The sequence below is a fragment of the Xiphias gladius genome, chromosome 8 (assembly GCF_016859285.1).
Source record: "Xiphias gladius isolate SHS-SW01 ecotype Sanya breed wild chromosome 8, ASM1685928v1, whole genome shotgun sequence".
In the NCBI taxonomy this organism is placed as follows: Eukaryota; Metazoa; Chordata; class Actinopteri; order Istiophoriformes; family Xiphiidae; genus Xiphias; species Xiphias gladius.
In genome coordinates, this window is record NC_053407.1 from 22,711,061 (window position 1) to 22,729,956 (window position 18,896).

The 18,896-nt window shown below is 40.9% G+C and overlaps 1 protein-coding gene across 5 annotated transcripts; it reads right to left on the reverse strand.

Moving 5' to 3' along the window:
* Positions 1–2: 2 nt before the first annotated feature.
* On the reverse strand, positions 3–18,726 carry parvb (parvin, beta). Of its 5 annotated transcripts, none has more exons than XM_040133861.1 (13): positions 14,276–14,399; positions 9,541–9,630; positions 8,941–9,011; positions 8,711–8,813; positions 7,147–7,287; positions 5,608–5,723; positions 5,147–5,205; positions 4,990–5,009; positions 4,643–4,704; positions 4,449–4,517; positions 4,075–4,176; positions 3,902–3,974; positions 3–2,208 (listed from the first exon to the last, which is right to left on the reverse strand). In XM_040133861.1, exons 1-13 carry the CDS (start codon positions 14,289–14,291, stop codon positions 2,132–2,134), a joined length of 999 nt encoding a protein of 332 aa, XP_039989795.1. In that variant the 5' UTR covers positions 14,292–14,399; the 3' UTR covers positions 3–2,131. The 5 variants fall into 5 exon arrangements, with proteins under 5 accessions (XP_039989795.1, XP_039989794.1, XP_039989793.1 ...); XM_040133860.1 differs by lacking the exon at positions 14,276–14,399 and adding an exon at positions 11,650–11,787; XM_040133857.1 differs by lacking the exon at positions 14,276–14,399 and adding an exon at positions 18,345–18,725 and having other exon boundaries at positions 4–2,208.
* Positions 18,727–18,896: the final 170 nt, after the last annotated feature.

Below are 18,896 nucleotides of genomic sequence, written 5' to 3' on the forward strand. Positions count from 1 at the left end.
AAATGAAATACTCATTCTGTTTTAATTCCAGGCATTTATTTCTTGATAGGCAAGATAAAAAAAAATTTCACAGGGCTGAGCCATCCAGTGCAAGCGCAGTGTAGATTGACTCACCCACTCTCTCAATAATTCAGCCTGTCTCTAAAATGCATGCACTGTACATCTTAGCAGGTCTCCAGGTGGCACTGCGGGTCCAGGCCTCCTCTGGGACTCGTCTGAAAGGTCAGTCAATGTGAAGATACTCTGACTGCTGCTCTCCTGGGATGGCAAGAGCAAGCTGCACTTAAGGTAAGAGGCAAAAGCGTCAGCTTTTTAAGTATGGCTTGAGATGTGGTGTGCATAGTTCAGACTAAACAAGAACCATTCAAAGTTCCTTCAGCTTTTAACAAAAGTGATTATAGTATGTATAGCTAGCTAAATTAAGAATATCCAAAGCATTTTCAGGTACTATATAATATATAATACACAACATGTTCAAATTTCTTAAAGGAATAGTTCGACATTTTTAGAAGTAAGCTTAATTGCTTTGTTGCAGAGAGTTAAACAGTCCTATGCATAACCCAATGTAACACGGCTATTCATCATTTTTACACTGGTTTTGCACAGATTAAATAAACAAGATATACTGTAATATGCTCATTTGTGATCTTAGAGGTGCTGGTATGTGAATTTTGTTACCATTGGGCAGAGCCAGATTAAATGTTTCCCCATTTCCAGTCTTTGTGCTAAACTAAGCTAACAGGATGCTGGCTGTACCTTACATCTGCTGTACAGACATGAGTGGTTTCAATCTACTCATTTAATTCCCAGCAAGAACACAAATAAGTATATTTCCCAAATTGTCAAACTATTTCTTTAAATATGAAGCTACAGCCCAAAGCTGGTTAGTTTAACCTAGCATAAAGACTGGAAGCAGAGGTAAACAGCACTGCCCTACGGCGGCAAAATGCAGTAACTAGATATTTGGTGAAAACCGAGACCAGACCAGATCTGACTTTTTGACATCTGTTTTACAATCTACTGAAGTATTTATGTCAAACTGCTTCTTAAATTTGCAGACACTAACAGAGTTGAAACCAAACTGATGTAAAACATGAGCTGCAGTCTGTCACAGAGAAAAAGCCAACTACACAGTTAAGGAAGGGGAGCTAGCGTTATCAACTGAAAGCTAGCTGGCGAGATAGCCACGGCTAGCCTTCATGCAAAAACCAAATTTTTGTAATGACTTTTCCCGGTTATCTATAAATGAAAAATATCACTTCTGATGAATTAATATCTTTGTAATTCCGTTTGTTATTCCACATAAGTAAATCAAGCAGCACTTAAGTCCAGTCATGATGACACACAAAAAAAAAAGCCCACCTGAACTCCCTCTAATGGTAACTAGCTTAGCAGAGGAGCAGTAACTGCCATCTCAGCTTCAGACTCTGGTGGAGTTCACGCAATTTGATCTGGTTAAGCTACTTAAAAAGGTCCATAGTTAAAGTTCTCTGCAAAACTACAACTTGGCGTTTTTACACTTTGGTTTTTGTTTGGAATAAACAACGAGATATAACATGTTAAGTGAATGTTAGAGGTGTTGTTAGGCCGATTTGGTTACCTTCGAACAGACAAGCCAGACTAACGTTAGTTGCTAACTGTTGGCTGTATCGATCAAACTCTTGGCAAGAAAGCGAATAAGCATATTTCCCAAAATGTCAAACATTTCTTTTAATATTTATACAAAGCATTTTTAGATACTACATAATATATAACAGCGTTTTCAACTTTCCTAAATTATCTGGAGATAAGCAACTGAGTTTGACACAAATGTTTTCCAGTTTTAACAGTCCGCCCTCACACATTTTTCCTGTGATGGCTGTGTTTTCAAATGCAGTGATAATGGTTGCATGGTTTCCTGGGTTGCAGTTAACATTCAAGGAAGGACTAAATAAATACTGACATTTTGGGAAGATTAAATACTAACATTCAGAGCCTTTTTCCGGCTACTCCCCCTGGGTCTTTTTAAGTCCCACATAATGACTTTCAGTCCCAGTTGGTCTCCTCCAGTGTCCAGACTAAAATGCATAATATCAGCACAAGCACAGGACAGTGTTCAGAGTATAATGTCAGCGGGTGAAACTGGAAAAGTTCACTCAGAGTTTTTGTAGTTGGTGAACAGGTTGTAAAGAACTCTGAGGGTGGACTTGAGGTTCAGGTTGACAACATCTGTAAAACAAAAATTGAGACAAAGCAGAGATCATTAGCGTTTGCCAAACTTGAACAGCTTTGAGAAGTTTCAGGAAGAATATTTAGAGCTTTGACGTATAAAAACTCGATCCTTGGAAGACTGAGGCACAAAATAAAAATCATATTTCCAATCCAAAGGAGCCTCTTCTATGATTGTTGTTGGACTACTTTCCATCAAAATGTTATTGTAATTTTGGAAGGAAACGAAAAGGAGCTCTAAATAGCTCCAAAGAATTTGCAAATGATTATCATATGATGTATTACTTCTTACCAGGAGAGATTAGAAGGCATAAAAATACTTTATTTTCTCTCTCAGTACCATGGTGTTCTAAATAAGTGCTTATTTGCTTATTGTAATTTCTCAACACAACTCGGTCCAACTAGGTCTATTTTAAGTGATTCCAGCCAGACACCATTGTTACAGCAGTGCCATTGCATCATCATTTAAACTAGTGTGCCTTAAGCTCCTTATCATCTAAACTTCCCTGTTAGCTGGGGTGAAAGTGTTGATATCATTAATGGCTTTGGGATCTCTGCTTTCATTTATAATGAACCTGCAGATGTGCACAAACCCAATGCTAATCACAACACGAATACTGTACTAAAAAAGTTAGCTATGCAGTTGTGAAGATAACAGCTATAATGACTTCAGTTACTGCAATAATTGCGAGCAGTTTAGGGGTTTCCATTTTGGCTTGGTCAGGGAAGTGTTTTAATGAGGGAAACGAGCATTTGCATTATTATAGCGTGGAGCGAGACAACATTTACACATGTGGAAAATCTACTGTAGCTTATACTAGTTCAAGATTTAAAGATGTATTTGTCACATAAACAATCATAGACAGTGCACTGTGCAGTGAAATTCTTGGTTGCCATCTCCATGGACTGTATAGAGCAAGTATATTGAAATAAGGAAAAATATACAGATGTGTTTGAAGAATAGGAAAATTTAAATAATAATAAATAAAAAAGAGCAGAAGCAAAGGTATGTATAAGTCAGTAAAAAGTAAAAGTATATAGAAGGTTGATAGAGAACATGGATATATTAAATATGTCAAATGACAATGCAGAACAAAATGCAAATTTGGACAAAATGTAGATGTTTTAAAGGATAAATATACAGAGGTAAAGTGGGTAACCAGTCAACTGTATTAGATCACACTCTGAAAGCCATTTCTAAATTTTCCGTAAAAACAATTCTTGCTCTACAAGGGCTATGCCTATGGTTACCGGTTAATAGGTATAAGGTGCCAGTCTCTGTGAAAAACAGAGAAAAATACTAAATTGTGAAAAAGTGAGAAATTATTTTTAACTAATAATCATCCTTATAGCAAATAGTACATGAAGCCAGTAAGTCTTTTTTTTTATTCTTTATTTCTAAGCAGTTATTCTCTCTTAAAAAGATACAGGCTGGAGAACAAAGTGGAGCTCAGCACCAGCCACCCAGCATTAGTCTTTAAAGGTAAGTCAAGGTTTCCATCTACTGGACAACCTTTAACATGACTGCCACTATAGGACATCAACCATGCAATGCCTTTTTTAAGAGCGCCCTGTCAGTACAAGAGACTCGTATTCTCAGTCTGCCTCCAAAAAAATCTCTTCAGGAAGATTCACATTTTATGTCGTTTATTTGATCCTGTAATAATGTCATATATCCCTGTGTATAAATTACCTTCTGGTCTGGCTTTGGGTTTCTTCAGGCCTCCGTCCTGCATCAGCTCAAAGGCAAATGCCACATTGTGGACCTGAGGGGAAACAAATTTAAAACTTAATATATTGCCAAATTGCTGAAAGAAAAATCTTCCCATTTGTGCAACAAGTTTCACTTTTTGAGGGTGAATTCACCTTCTGTTCAAAGCTCTCAGGGGTGAGGAAGAAGTTGTACAGAGGGACAAAGTAGTCTTCTAGCAACCCCATCAGCAATACCAGGTACACTCCATCAGCAAACTGGACACACACATTCACACACACACACATATGCAGATAGCAGAAATATACAGTGCATTCAATAATGAAACTGCGTAAGTAGGTCAGGTTGGATTATATGCATCTGAAAATTAAAATCCGAGAGGTCGGCCTTTCAAATAAAGGGAAGATGAGAGGATAAAAACCTGTTACATATCATTCGTACTACTAATGATGATTTTAATATTTCAGTGGGTCATGCAGTTATAGCAGTGACAAAAATGAGTCTTTAGTTGAGCCATTAAATCTCATACCTGAGACTCCAGCTCAGTAACTTCCAGGTTCAGCTTGTTAAGGTGTTTGTTCACAAAGGTGATGAGTGACTGTTAACAAGAAAAATAGTTATTTTATTGTTATTACAACCAATTTTTACGTGTAATTCTAAAAACTCAAATTTCAGGTGATTATACTATCCACTATCAAGCAAAGAAAAAGTCTTTTTTTTTACCGTTTTTACCACGTTGAGCTTGTCAGGTGCATGATCCAACAAAGTGTCAAACGCGTCCCTCTCTGTTGTAAAGATGCAAGGATTTAAAGGTTATGATTATTTAAAGGAATAGTTTGACATTTTTGGAAATGTCTTTGTGATAAACTAAGCTAACCGGCTGCTGGTTTCACATTTGTTGTAAAGACATGAGAGTGGTACTGATTTTAACGCTCAAAAGAGAAAGCAAAAGTCCCCAAAATGCTGAACTATTCCTTTACAGCTGATAGACAAAGAAACAAAAAAAAATAAAAGCAACGTCTCCATGACACCGTAACATGAAACAGATGCTTTAAGTGGCTGGTACTCACCAAATCTTCCCATCATCATTCTGAAAATCAAAAAAATGAGGCAGAATATAAAATAAAATGCATTGAATTTTCCAGTCTGTTTGCAGGATTCTCCGGCCTCCTAAGACTTTATACTACAATATATGTAATATGTAAAGGAGATTGTGTCAGCTCTTACTCTGTGGTGCTGGTCAGCTCTTTGGTCACTAGAGCAGTCTGCAGGATGCCCTCTCGTTTCTGCTCAAATAAAAATTAAAATAAAAGTGATTTAGTTGTGACATGAGAGAATACTGTAACTAGAATTGTTGATGCAAATTATGATGCTCTCGTGTACAGACAAGACAAAGACAAACACTGAAAGAAGACGGAAATATTAAATTTAGCCATTAACTGACACTACACTATCTATCACTACCATGTGCTATCCTGATTAATCCGCATTTCTGTTTAATACTGATTTTGTTATCTGGCTTATATTGATTGTCTGTAACACATTGTTAAAGCTGCCTATCTATCCCAAAAAGAGACTTTTAATCTGAATGAGGCTTTCTTGGTTAGAGAAAGGATAAATGAAATTGAATAAATAAATAACTTCTCTGTGGATCAGTTTACGTGATGATGATGGATTGGACACTTTACCTTCACCACCACCACCTGTACAGAGACGTGCTCAGGCAGTCTGATGGGGGCCTGAAAGTGCATTGCGAGAGCCACTAGAAGATAGACAATAGCCACCAGGTTCTTCGAATGGATAGCTGTAACAGTAAATCACAAGAGTCAACTGTCAGCTCTTTCACACAGCAAGCTAACAAAAGTGACAGTTGGTGCTTTTTTAGGAGACAAAAGAAAAAGGAAAAGCTGCAATTCGGGAATTACTGAAGCACGAATTAATGCAACTCTGCCATTAGCTCCTGTGGAAAATCCTTATGTTTGTACTCAGAACTCTCCTCAGATTAAATAATAAGCATTTGATAGGCAAGTTAAGACAGTCAATTATGTTTTAAAGGGGCATTCCACCAATTTTACACATAAAGTTCAACATGCTCATCATGGAGAGAATTACAGAGTTGCAAAATGGAAGGAGCTATTTCTAGCATCCCTCGTCCGGGAAGTAAAAGTTCCATTAATGTTTCCCACAGAAAATGTTACATGACTCACAGTCAGAGCGATTCTACAGCTTGGATTGGAATGAAGCTGCATTAGAAAATTTCTGGTTCTTTGATGAAAAGCTGATAGTACAAGCTTACGTACATAAAATTCTCAAGGTACAAGTTAACTATGATTCCCAAGGTACATTTTGGCACTAAACATCCAATCACTGATCTTAAAATTCTATCACGTGAACTGCTAAAGATTGCCCTGTTGAAAAAACTGATAACACAATCTGCAAGTGAAATCAGTTCACTTTAAAATTCTGCGTCAGTTATGACAAAATTCAGGAGCTATACCACCACTCAAGCGGAGCGTTTTGAAATACCCGCTGTTCTGATTCGCGACTCTGGTTTCTTTTCCATAGCTTCTGCGCCAGAGGCTCATGGGTATTTAGTCACATTTGCCATGTGAAAATAACGGACAAAACATTCTCGGACATTAAAGGTGCTATATGTAAATTGTCGCTATATCCCATCTCGTAATACCACTTTACGATAGCGAGCCACTATAATGTCCAGTCTGTTCTCAGTCCACGGTAGCGCTGCCCGGAGAGCGTGTTCTGGCCTCTTGTAAACGTAATGATGGCTGAAGTAAAACATCTGTTAATGCTAACGTTGGCTATGTAGCAATAGCAAAAACTTTAGCATATATAGCCCATTTAAGGATATGGTTTAAAGAAAAAAATGAAATGAGAATACAGAATGGGGGAAAAACACCTCAGGAACCAGTGTGCACACCCACTTTGCAACTCTATACAGCCCATGAAAACAGCTGTAAGAGACCATCTGTGTCATCTTTCCAAAGATGCTACGGAGTTGTATTATGGTAAATGTAGAATCCAGTATTTTTGAAGCTTTACCCATACTAGGGGTTAAAAGGCAACATATTTTAGCCTCTATTGCTTCAGTTTTGACTATACTTTTTTAATCTGTGTCTCATATGATTTCACCAATGTTATGGAAGTGTCAAACTAAATCCCTAGAGAATCCCTTTAAGCAGCATCACTGAAGTCAATGTAAAACTAACAGTCTACGCTCCACTCGATGGTCCAGCCATGAGGCCTCAGCAGTTCGTTAACGGCCTCCAAAACCGTCTGAAGCTTCTGCTTCTGGCCGATCTCTGACTGGGTCACCTCGGCCACGTTCAGCTTCCGGCCTGACAATTTTTCTGTCAACAACAGGAGAGACAGAGGAGATACAACAATGTCAGGTAAGAAAAATGCAAGTACCTTCATTTACATAAAGGATCAAAGTTACAAAAGTGCTTCAAACCAAAAAACGAGGACATGATGGTCTTGGAACTGTACAAATGTAGTGGCTGCAGACAACAAAAATGACTTGTATGGGAAGACTTCTCTGCTCTAATGAAAAGTAAGGAAAAGGATTTAGGAGGCTTATCTGAAGTGTGTGGGTTTAAATATTATTTATTTTTTTAAAAAAGAAACCAGCAGCACTGATAAAAAAAAGAAATCCAGAACGGGCACTGATGCAATAAAAGACTGAGATTACATAAGGTGCAAAAGTGATACAGGAGTGTGAAAACTAAAAAGGAGTTAAGCAGTAAGCAAAAAGTCACGCATCCCTTTACAAAATGATGCCTGCTGTTTGTGTAAATTGTTGTTCTTCACACTTCTGAAACATCCATTGAAACTTCAGTCCTATTTCGTATCAGGCTGGCTTTTGTAAAGTAATATGCAAATTCTTGATGTTTTAATTTTCCACATGTTTGGCCGATGATGAGACTTCTTAGCAAGCTGGAGTAATTAGCTGGTGTACACACAGGGGACAATAAGTGGAAGCAAAGAAGAATAAGAAAACCAGCTGGAGTGTGGAAATAAAAATGAGAGGAGCTGAACGGAGTTTCAGCACAAGAGTTTTCCCTCTGATTGTACAAAAAAAAAAAAGAGAATCAATCATGACAGAGAAAGAAAAGAATCTACATACAAAAGACACATTTTATGTAAGAAATTCAATACAGTATGGAGCACAAGAAATAAACAGGGACACAAAAAACAGGAAGTTCTGCTACCTAGAGATGCATGTGTGACTTATAATAGTAAAATTTAAATCTAATCAATAATTGCTACTGTTATAGTGTAAGTGGTGTAGTATATAGTTTTTAATTGCTGTTACTATTGCAGTGACATGACATTATATTCATTTGACAGAAATTTGTGTCTAAAGTAGGTGCTTTTTGTCTAACTTACAGAACAACAAGAGATAGGTGTCATCAAAAAAATCTTATAGACATTTTTAGCAGTAGTTGCTAGCATGTGGTTTTGAGGTGGAATATGAAAATGTTCAGTTCTCAGCATGCTTTAACAAATAACAGTCACAAGGGGAAGGCCCCCCTAACAAACCAAGGACAATAAAGGGATGGTGCAGCTTGTTGCTGAGTGAAAATGTGTTGTTGTCGTTGTTTTTTCGTATTGTGAGTTTGATGCCTGAGCCAAATTTCGCATTTCCAACTAACTCACATTCTGAAACTTTCTCCTTATACTGGCACATGGAAAGCTGAAGGCCAGCAGAAGCTCCGGTATATGGATAAAGATGTTGTGAGAGCTGTGATGCAAAAGAAACCAGTTTCTCACCAAATAACTTCTGGAGCACTTGTCCGTCGTAACAGTCCTCCTCCAGGTCTTTGACTATGATCCTGTCTTCTTCCAACTCACTGTTGATCCAGTCAATCAGGACCTGGAAAAATGTCAAAATACAATGAAACCTTTTCTCCCCGTGCACACATTTCTTCCTATTTTTACTGCTATGATTACGCCGAAGAGATTTCATGATGTTTGAGCACAAAAATGTAATACCAGTCTACCTTCAGTAGATCTTTGAATTTAAGATTTTCCCGCGATGTTGGGTCCAACATGATCCTCTCAGCATTTTCCTCTGATGTAGATAGTGTGAGCGAGAATTAAGACAAGTCAGTGGACATGTGAGTGGAGGTTTATGGTGAAACTCTGATTCCCTGTTTAATTTCCTACACATTTTACCCCCACGTTTGGAGACAAACATGATTTTGTCTCTCATAAATACAAATCTACAGCCACAAAAACAAATACACATGTCCTCATGTCCACTGTGATTCACGTGGTGACTGAAGACAGAGGTGTCTCCACCCCACCCCCTTTAATGTCCTGCTCCTCTAGTGTCAAAGTCCCATGTAATGAGAGTAACATCTGACAGTCGTTTATACAAAAACTCAGTCTTTTCAAGTTGAAATGATTGGAAACTGCAATATCAACAACACTGCAACGTCCAATCATGAATTAAGACAAATATATCACACATTCGGGCAATAATAGTGTTTTAGCTACAATATAGTTACAATTCTAAATAAAATGTCCTTTACTTGCGGAAATGTGTTTTCATGTGTATATATATATATATATATATGTATATGTATATGTATATATACCCAGCAGTGTGTCCTCTGGATGGATGTCTGTCCCTGTGGGAAGCATGGGAGCATTGATGGCATTCTTACCCTCCTCATGAAGATCACTCACTAGAAAAAACAACCCAGACAAAAAAAAAAACATAAAATTTTCAAGGAACAGGTTCGAGGCACAGCATATTCAATAAAAACAGATTAACAGTAAAATACTTGATTTAAAATCCGGCTCATAAGTAACTGAAAAGATAATATTATATGATGATTGTATCTATACTCCGAGTATATATGGAGACAATGAGATTAGCAGGCAAAGACTGTGGACAGAAAGTAAAACAAAAGAAGATTAAGAAAGTATGGTTTGTCAGTGTCACAAAAAAAAAGGTGTGGTGTCAGTTTATGAATCTGCTCATCGTCAATGGACACTACTTTAATCATTTAACCACCACTGTTCTATATTTACTGTCAGTAATAGTCAGATTTGAGCAAAATGACATTTACAGTAGTTTCGTGGGAATCTGTAGGCAGGAAATCTTAAGACACTTCTTTCTCTCTCACTAGTCTTTAAAGTGAATTTCTGTTTTTTTTTTAAATTTATTTATCCTTGTTTTAATGGAAATGTCATGAATAGAGGACAGAGATTCAATCAAAAGACAATATAGTGTATGTCAAGAATCAACAGACTCAACAGACTTGTTTACATTTTTTTCTTTTTAACCTTCCTATCTCATACATTATTCCAAGGGGTATGAGCAGTGAATTATTGGCAACTATCAATTGACCCCGTTCACATAATTGAATTCCATATTATAATGTGTATTCCATCTACTTGGACCTCGCCATTTTGTACTAATAGGAATCTCTGCAAGGAGTGCACTGGGGGACATGCTTATCAAACTGTTTGTTGATTTTGAGCTGCTGCCAGAGCTGTCTCACTTTTTCCCCTGCCATGCGAGGCTCTTTCCCTTCCACTACAGATTGTATTATGGGGGCAGCCGCGGCCATACATGTTACCCAAGAATCAAATCATTTAGGGAAGTATCTTGGCACTTTACAGTAGATTTTTGTCATTTTTCTCAGTGTAAACATACAATATACTATTAAAAAATATGGCTGGAGTCAGAAATTAGTCTGAAACTGGGTAATTGAAGTTGATTAAAAAGAGACAAGACACAAAAAAAAAGGTAACAAACACACAATTTGAGTCCCATTTTCAGACAAAGTCCATTTCTGCTGAGATGCTTTCACTTCTGACTGGAGACATACTCTAGAGATTTAAAGGATTACTTCCCCTAATGGCATCAATGCTTTTATCATCCTCCATTTCATTTTGGAAGACCTGCAACAGGCCGGACCACAATCACAATTTGGTCAAACATCTGTCATTTCATTGATCCTGTTATTTATAAAGCCTGAGAGGAGAACCAAGGTGAGGATGCAAGAGGTAAAATGGCTAGACTTGAGCTGTTTTTTCAAATTAAGAGGCATTTAAAATTCGATTTTTCTAATTGCGAATATAATGAAAGAAAGTCTAGAACACAGTGTCTTAATGTACAATCAGACCAAAAGCACAACTTCAAAGCGTGTACAAAGAGAGGATATACAGAATAACCCCAGGAGGAGAAGTCCCCACAGATTTACTATCTGATTCAGGCTTCTCATAAGACCTTAAAGCCGGCTCGAGCCCTGGATCTCGCCACAGATCAGCAGTTTGCTTTGTAATTACAGAGCAGGCTTGCTGCATTTCATCATAATTGTGCTGCTTCCTCCCTCCGTGTCCATCCGACTGCATTACTGCCGCTTTGCACGGGGCTGGACAGAGCTTTGGCACTTCACACAGTCAAGTAAAATCTGTGTTCAAATGGTAAAATTATACAATATAATTCATCGACTACTGCAGAGTTATGCAGAAGGACATGGACATAAAAACACTTTCCCTCACCAGTCCAGAAATGTAACAGCAACCGTCATAAAACATAGATATTAAGTACAAATTTTAAAGTGACTACATCCATCTTGTTATCCTCTCGCACCATCTGACACACTTTAACCCACAGTGCACTAAGGTAACAGGTCGTGCTTCCTCATTTCCATGTCCAAGTTCCCCAAAGCCAAACATAAAAACCAAATTACCTTGTTTCTTTCTCTTGGTCCCACACAGCAGCCCCGCCATATCTCTACTATAAACCTCCGAATTTGCCCCCCGATTGGCAGACACCGAAGGCAGCAAAGGAGGTGTATGTACGTTCAGTGTGTGTGTGTGAGAATCGCAGTCGGTGGCAGGAGCGTCATCACGTGTTTATTTCTGTCAAAAACCCTCCACCCCACCCCTGCCGTCCTGTTACTGGAGACGATCAGGGGTTTGTGTTGTGTGTGTGTGTGTGTGTGTGTGTGTGTGTGTGTGTGTGTGTGTGTGTGTGAGTGAGAGAGACAGGAAAGAGATATCGAACTCGACATAAGGCACCAAAGCAACCCTACTGTAACGCACCAGTAACCTCTGGGCTGTGGACACAGAACAGATTGCACTGACCTATGACAGGTATAGTGTTGAATCCCCACTAATTTACTGTATGATGTATATTATGAATGCAGCATGTTGCTTTAACGCTCAAAAGAGTATTTCCTCTCACAACTGCCTGTCCTGTGGTTATTTATCGTCTTAACAATCATGACTGACTGTAGTATATAGCTTGCAATCTAGTAATTTCAGAGCAACGTGAGAGAATAGACTTGTTTCAGTGAATAACTCTCTCAATGAGCATGTGAACGGAGCCTCTAACATGTTCTGCTGCAGTGGATAATCAATCATCCGGCGGCTGTATTCCTGTAAACAAAATTACACTAATTCAATTCAAACCAAAGCCTGCAGTCAAGATTTATCTCCATTTCTCGGCTTCATTGCACAACTTGATGTGAACAGCTCCCCAGTGTTATTACAAACCATTATGTTAAAGGACACAGTGATTAGTGGAGACAGTAGAAACAGCATATGGTCAGATTTCTTTTGCTTTAGAGGAAAAATGTTCTAAGTATAATCTGTCGGCATCGTGAAGAAGAGCATGGAACGGACCGAAATCCACCTCGTCTCGTTTGGTTCCACTGCTCCCGGGGGGGGGGGCAGTTAACTGTGGTACAGGGGGAAGATATAAATAATGCGGCAGTATGGAGGAGACGGACTGGACCTTAAATATAGCTCCGGTTATTTACAACAGCAGCCAGGAGATGAAAGTGATACTGCGTATGTCCTACAGGGGGCCTTATATTAACCATGACAGCTGAAACTATTTAACCTATTACACCTAATAGCTATTTATTATTATATCTACTTAATGTTGTCATTCTGTTTTCTCCATATTGTAACTCTACTACTGCTACTTCTGTCTGCTCTATACATACAGCACCTATTGCATGTCGTTGGAAGAGGGATCCATCCTCTGCTGTCCTTCCTGAGCTCTTCCCTTAATTCAGAAATAGAAAAGAGGTGGCACAGGGAAAAAAAAAAAAAAAATGGCAATGACTTCATTCAGCACAGGTGTACGACAGACCACACCCAGCAGGGACGTAAGCACTCAGGAGCAAGTGAAGAGGCCGAGACAGAGACCCAGGGTTCGTAACTCGACCAAAATACAATCTAGAATAGAGAACAGGAATAAGAGAACACAACTGCTGTGATGAGACTTACTTTTCAAGGTCAGTGAAACAAAGTGAAGACGGTGGGCCACGCTGGGCCTCTCGTGTAATGCCCAGCCTTTGCATAGTCCAGCTTTCTTCCCTTAAGAAATCTGCAGTTTTAAAGGGTGTTTTTTGGGGTGCTGATTCAAATTAAGACTCAAAGGAAGTCTGCCGTTTTTCGGACTAAGGACACATTTGATAGCAATATTGATGTTTGAGAGTTTAGAAAACAGATAAATCTGCACATATTCTTTTCTTTTTTTTTTAAACATAAACGCATGGTATACACAAACATTGTTGAGGTTCTTCTGAGTTTCGCACAAATTTTGCTTTTAAGAATTGGGACCAAGATATGAACTTTGCAGAGCGGGACATTTTTACAGTTGAAAAAACAAACTTTTCACTGCTCTCTGGTGTGCGTGAAGGCATGAGTGTTAGAAACCACAGTAAATCAAACGTATCTGTGGCAATTCCATACTGCAATTTCTTGTTACAGTACGGGTCAACATAGGGCCAAAACTCGTATTAAGCAGCTAATATCAGTCGCTGTATCAGCCCGGCCAGTTTATTGGTGGGGCTCTAATAAAAAGTTAAATTGACTTGACTTGATTGGCAGTATGATGAAAACCTGCATATTTGCTTCAAACAGCGACAACCTTGCGCCAATTATGCTCTTTTTTTTGAGTAACTCTACTCATATAACTTCTAAGTATCAGTGGATTTCCTGGGTAACGACTGCTAGTAATAGCATGACTCCCAAGTTATTGTAATTTACCAGCAATTTGGAAATGTTGTTACTATTTGTATTTGCATGAAGAAGCTTTCACAGGACGCTAAATTCTTCAGTCACCAGCATCGCATAGCAAAGAGCAAAAGAAGCAAAGCGACACCCTATAAATATATATATTATACTTTGCAATGTTGGTTTAAGATTTACTTTAACGTATGCGTAATGCACTAATTGATGCATAATGTAATCAATTTCTCTCGTCCCTTTTTGCAAGTAAGGTAGTATCAATAAAATAAGTGGATAAAGTGAGTAAAAAAGAAAATAGCAATAAAATACACAGAATAACAAATGACTTACCATTATCGGCATCCATCCTCGAACTTGTACTTTAGTTATATTCTGTATTTTCAGAGCATAAATACTATTCACACTAAGATAATATGGCGAGGATGTGACCTGACGCTCATCCCCTCAGGCCATACGAAGCAAAAACTTGTTTTTTGGCTTCACTAAAATTTTATTATTGCAGCACTGCCTGTTGCTGACGATGGGAATTGTGCCTTGTCAGAGAAATACATACTTCCTCTTAGTTTATCATGATCTACAGCGCCGGCCACATGATAGTATTTTTATAAACTAGTTCTACAGCTACAGGAATCCTCTTTTATATCTCGTTCAAGAGCCTTAAGCAACATTTTCTATCTCATATCTGGTGGAACAGGGGGAAGAGGAGGGTTTGCGTGTTCAATACTGCACTAAAATGTGTGGTTGCTAAGGAGTGTCAACACAATTTATATCCCTTGCTTAAAGGAACAATCCAAATGTGCTGTTGATGGTTATTCAGCGAAAGTGAAGCAACTTTTCCAGCGGCAACTCATCTCTGTTGGGTGTTTCCCTCAAAGAATATAAAGTACGACACCCAAAAGTAACCGAAACCACAACAGCAGCAGCATGTGAGGCCCCAAGCCGCGCTCCATTAGCAACACCAAACCTCTCACAACTTTGTTCTGCTGTACTGTCAGATCGATTTGACTGTCTCCCTCTGAACTGGCCTGTTTTCATCCGAGCCTTAATCCGCTCCGACCACACAGGGGCACTGCACTCTCACAAGCTGCACTGACACTGGCACTGTGGCACCCATGGGAGTCTTTGTCCGCAAACTCAGACAAAGATATCGGCATATAGAGGAACAATTGATTTCTTTTGTGTTGGCAGCATTTATTAAAATGCTTAGCACAACAAGAAAAATGCTCAATGCTTTCCCTCACTTTTACCTCTCTTGTACCCATACTAATGTCTGTCCATTCACGGGGTCATGTGAATTACTAAAACTGACTCAGGCCTGCAACCAATGTTCATTTTAACTGACGATCGTTTCCCCGATTGAGGGATTGATCGTTTTGCCTACAGTAAGACCATCACAATTTCTCAGTGCCCATAGGGATATCCTCAAATTGCCTGTTCTGTGCAACCACCATCCCAAAATCCAAAAGGTACTTAATAACTCTCACGTATGACACAGTACAGCAGCAAATCCTCACATCTGAGAAGCTGGATCCAGAAAAGAACTGGTGTAGACTGGGAAGACAGTCATTCCCGATTCCCTCATCACGACAGGACTCCTCCTCTCGGTTACATCTCCCCTTTTATTTCATCTTAAGGGTCTTTAATATTGGAAAATTCCCCTTATTCCACTCTGTCGGGACAGTACTATGTATATCAGGGCTGACAATCAAGTTCATTATCAAAATCCTCACTTTTTTCCCCCCCGTTAATCATTGCGTTTAGAAAATAATGAAAAAAATGCCTGAATGAAAATGATGAAATAATGAACAATAGCCATCACGACCGCCAAGAGACCAAGGTGACAAACTGCTTTTTTGTTGGACCAACAGTTTAAAACACACAAAAACAGTCAGTTTACAATGACATGAAACATAGAGAAGCAACGAATCCCCACATTGGAGAAGCTCGAACCAGAGTTTTTGGTATTTTTGCTTGTGTGAAGGAAAAGTTGGTTTATCGTTTATTCACTTTGGGTGGTGCTCCTATGGAAGTTTCAAGGTCTCTCCCAGGGGCCTGACACAGATGTTTTATGAGTCCGGGGGGGGCGCCAAGCTATGGAGCAGCCCGTCGCCTTACCGTAAACGGAAACAAGCCAAGCCGTGTCTGTCCGAGCTTCACTTTATCACCAGTGCAAGGGCAGAGCAAGGACATTATTTATGGTTCTATCTTATTGGATGATGTGTTTGGGTTGAAGTAAAGATGACCAATTGGGACTAAGTTCCTTGTCTCAAGAAAAACTATAAAGATGATTGTAAGACTCTTTCTATTGAGAGACTCTCCTCTGATTTCTTGTGAAAAGGTTTGATTGTCTCCTATATTGTAACTTACGATATATTTCACTTTAATCCTGTCAGTGTTTTGTGTGTTTCATCATGTTCAGTCTTTTGTAGAAAATCGTCCACAACACTTAATAACCGGACTCTAGTGATTAACAAGTCACCAACATCGTCTCAGCTCTGATGTGTAATCCACATCATCTTGTCGCAGCTCTTCACTGAAGCTTCATGATGATGACGATGTCGTGTGCATCACTTCGCACGCATTTCCCCAAAATTCAGCCTGACGCACTGAGCAGGGGCATCACTGGAAAACCCTCCACTAGAGTCCTCTAAAACCGACCTGTGCGTTACGTGTTGGGTGAATCCTTTTGCACACACGCTACCTGAAAATGACCCAAAAATTCATACATATTCGGCTTGTACGGGAAATTCTGGGTCTCCGCTGCAGCACAGTGAGACTGTCTCACCCTTTTTTTTAAAGATTAGATTAGATTAAGAGCACCATTTAAAAATGAGAGGAAACCCATGACTTTTTGCGGGGTAAAGTAGGGAATTTAATGAGGCTCCTGAGCAATTAAACTGAGGCTGTCCTCCTGCGGGTGGCCCTCCTTTAATGGAGATCATAAAACACATGGCTGAGAGCTCTCGCTCACACACACACACACACACACACACACACACACACACACACACACACACACACACACACACACTGGGGCGGTACACGTTGCAGCTGTCCGCTTGACCAGACAGTGACTGGCACGTGGGTGGGCAGAAAATAGTTTGTTCATCCACCGGAAAAACTAGAGAAACGTCAGTGTTAGTTTGTGTGTCCAAAATACAGCGTGCCGTGTAATCCTCTTCCACCGTCGTCTCCGTAACCTTGCATTCCTGTCGGCGGTCACCGACCGGGCGATCTATTTCTGTGTCATTACCTCACGACGCGCGCCCGCGGAGCCGCTGCGACTCCTCGCCTCGCCCTGTCGTTCTCGCCGCGCGACGTGCTTAAATCACAACAGCTACACTTCCAGCTCGGAAGCGGCGCGCCCCTCGCGCATTGTGGCTCGGTGACACGGAGCCGGGTACGGAAGACCATGGAGTCGATCTAGAGCGAGGGACCGGGGAAGAGGCTGGAGAGCCGTGGGCGCACATGTTGGGAGTCGCGCGCTCGGTCCGCGCCGGGGGCCCCGCCGGTCACGTCCCGGAGGAGAAGACGTGAATAGCGCGTCATGTGGTGGCAGCACCATGGAGAGGAACGCGACCGGCGGAGAAAACAGGGGCCTTTCGTAACGTTACAATGAGAAAAGAAAAGAAAATGGGAAAAGGAAAAAACAAACCCCACACACACACACACACACACACACACACACACACACACACACACACACACACACACACACACACTGGGGCGGTACACGTTGCAGCTGTCCGCTTGACCAGACAGTGACTGGCACGTGGGTGGGCAGAAAATAGTTTGTTCATCCACCGGAAAAACTAGAGAAACGTCAGTGTTAGTTTGTGTGTCCAAAATACAGCGTGCCGTGTAATCCTCTTCCACCGTCGTCTCCGTAACCTTGCATTCCTGTCGGCGGTCACCGACCGGGCGATCTATTTCTGTGTCATTACCTCACGACGCGCGCCCGCGGAGCCGCTGCGACTCCTCGCCTCGCCCTGTCGTTCTCGCCGCGCGACGTGCTTAAATCACAACAGCTACACTTCCAGCTCGGAAGCGGCGCGCCCCTCGCGCATTGTGGCTCGGTGACACGGAGCCGGGTACGGAAGACCATGGAGTCGATCTAGAGCGAGGGACCGGGGAGGAGGCTGGAGAGCCGTGGGCGCACATGTTGGGAGTCGCGCGCTCGGTCCGCGCCGGGGGCCCCGCCGGTCACGTCCCGGAGGAGAAGACGTGAATAGCGCGTCATGTGGTGGCAGCACCATGGAGAGAAACGCGACCGGCGGAGAAAACAGGGGCCTTTCGTAACGTTACAATGAGAAAAGAAAAGAAAATGGGAAAAGGAAAAAACAAACAAACCCCACACACACACACACACACAATCACATACACTTTCTATAGGACTCACCCTCTTTAGACTTCTTCTTTCGCACCAGGGTTCCTCCTAATTTCCCGAGGAAAGATTCGTCCTTTCTCGTTTTTGCGGAGTGCGGGGTCGCAGATGCGGTCCCGGTCCCAGACATCTTTCAGGGTGGCTCTGGCTGCCTCTCTCTGTGTGTGTGTGTGTGTGTGTGTGTGTGTGTCTGTGTGTACGTTTGTGTTGCTAATGTCACGCCTCCCCGTGATGCATTCAAGCGCCGGTGATCAAATCACAGCGAAAAGACACAAAAAAAAACACACACACACACAAAGTCAGTCAGAAAGTCGGTCAGCGAGTCCGCCAGCACAACAGGGCTGGTCCGGGCATCAACGGAGACCAGCGACTCGCCTGGGAGGCCGCGTCCCATCGGCTTCACTGTTCACACCACAGCGCCCCCCGCTGCCAGGATGAGGAAACGGGGTTTACAAGGCTTTGGTCGGGTAAAGCTGCAACATTTTGTCTGAAACCCGGTGTACGAGGTCCTTTTGCAGGAGTGTTTCCATTTTATGATGCTTTCTGCCTCCGCTCCACTCAGCTACA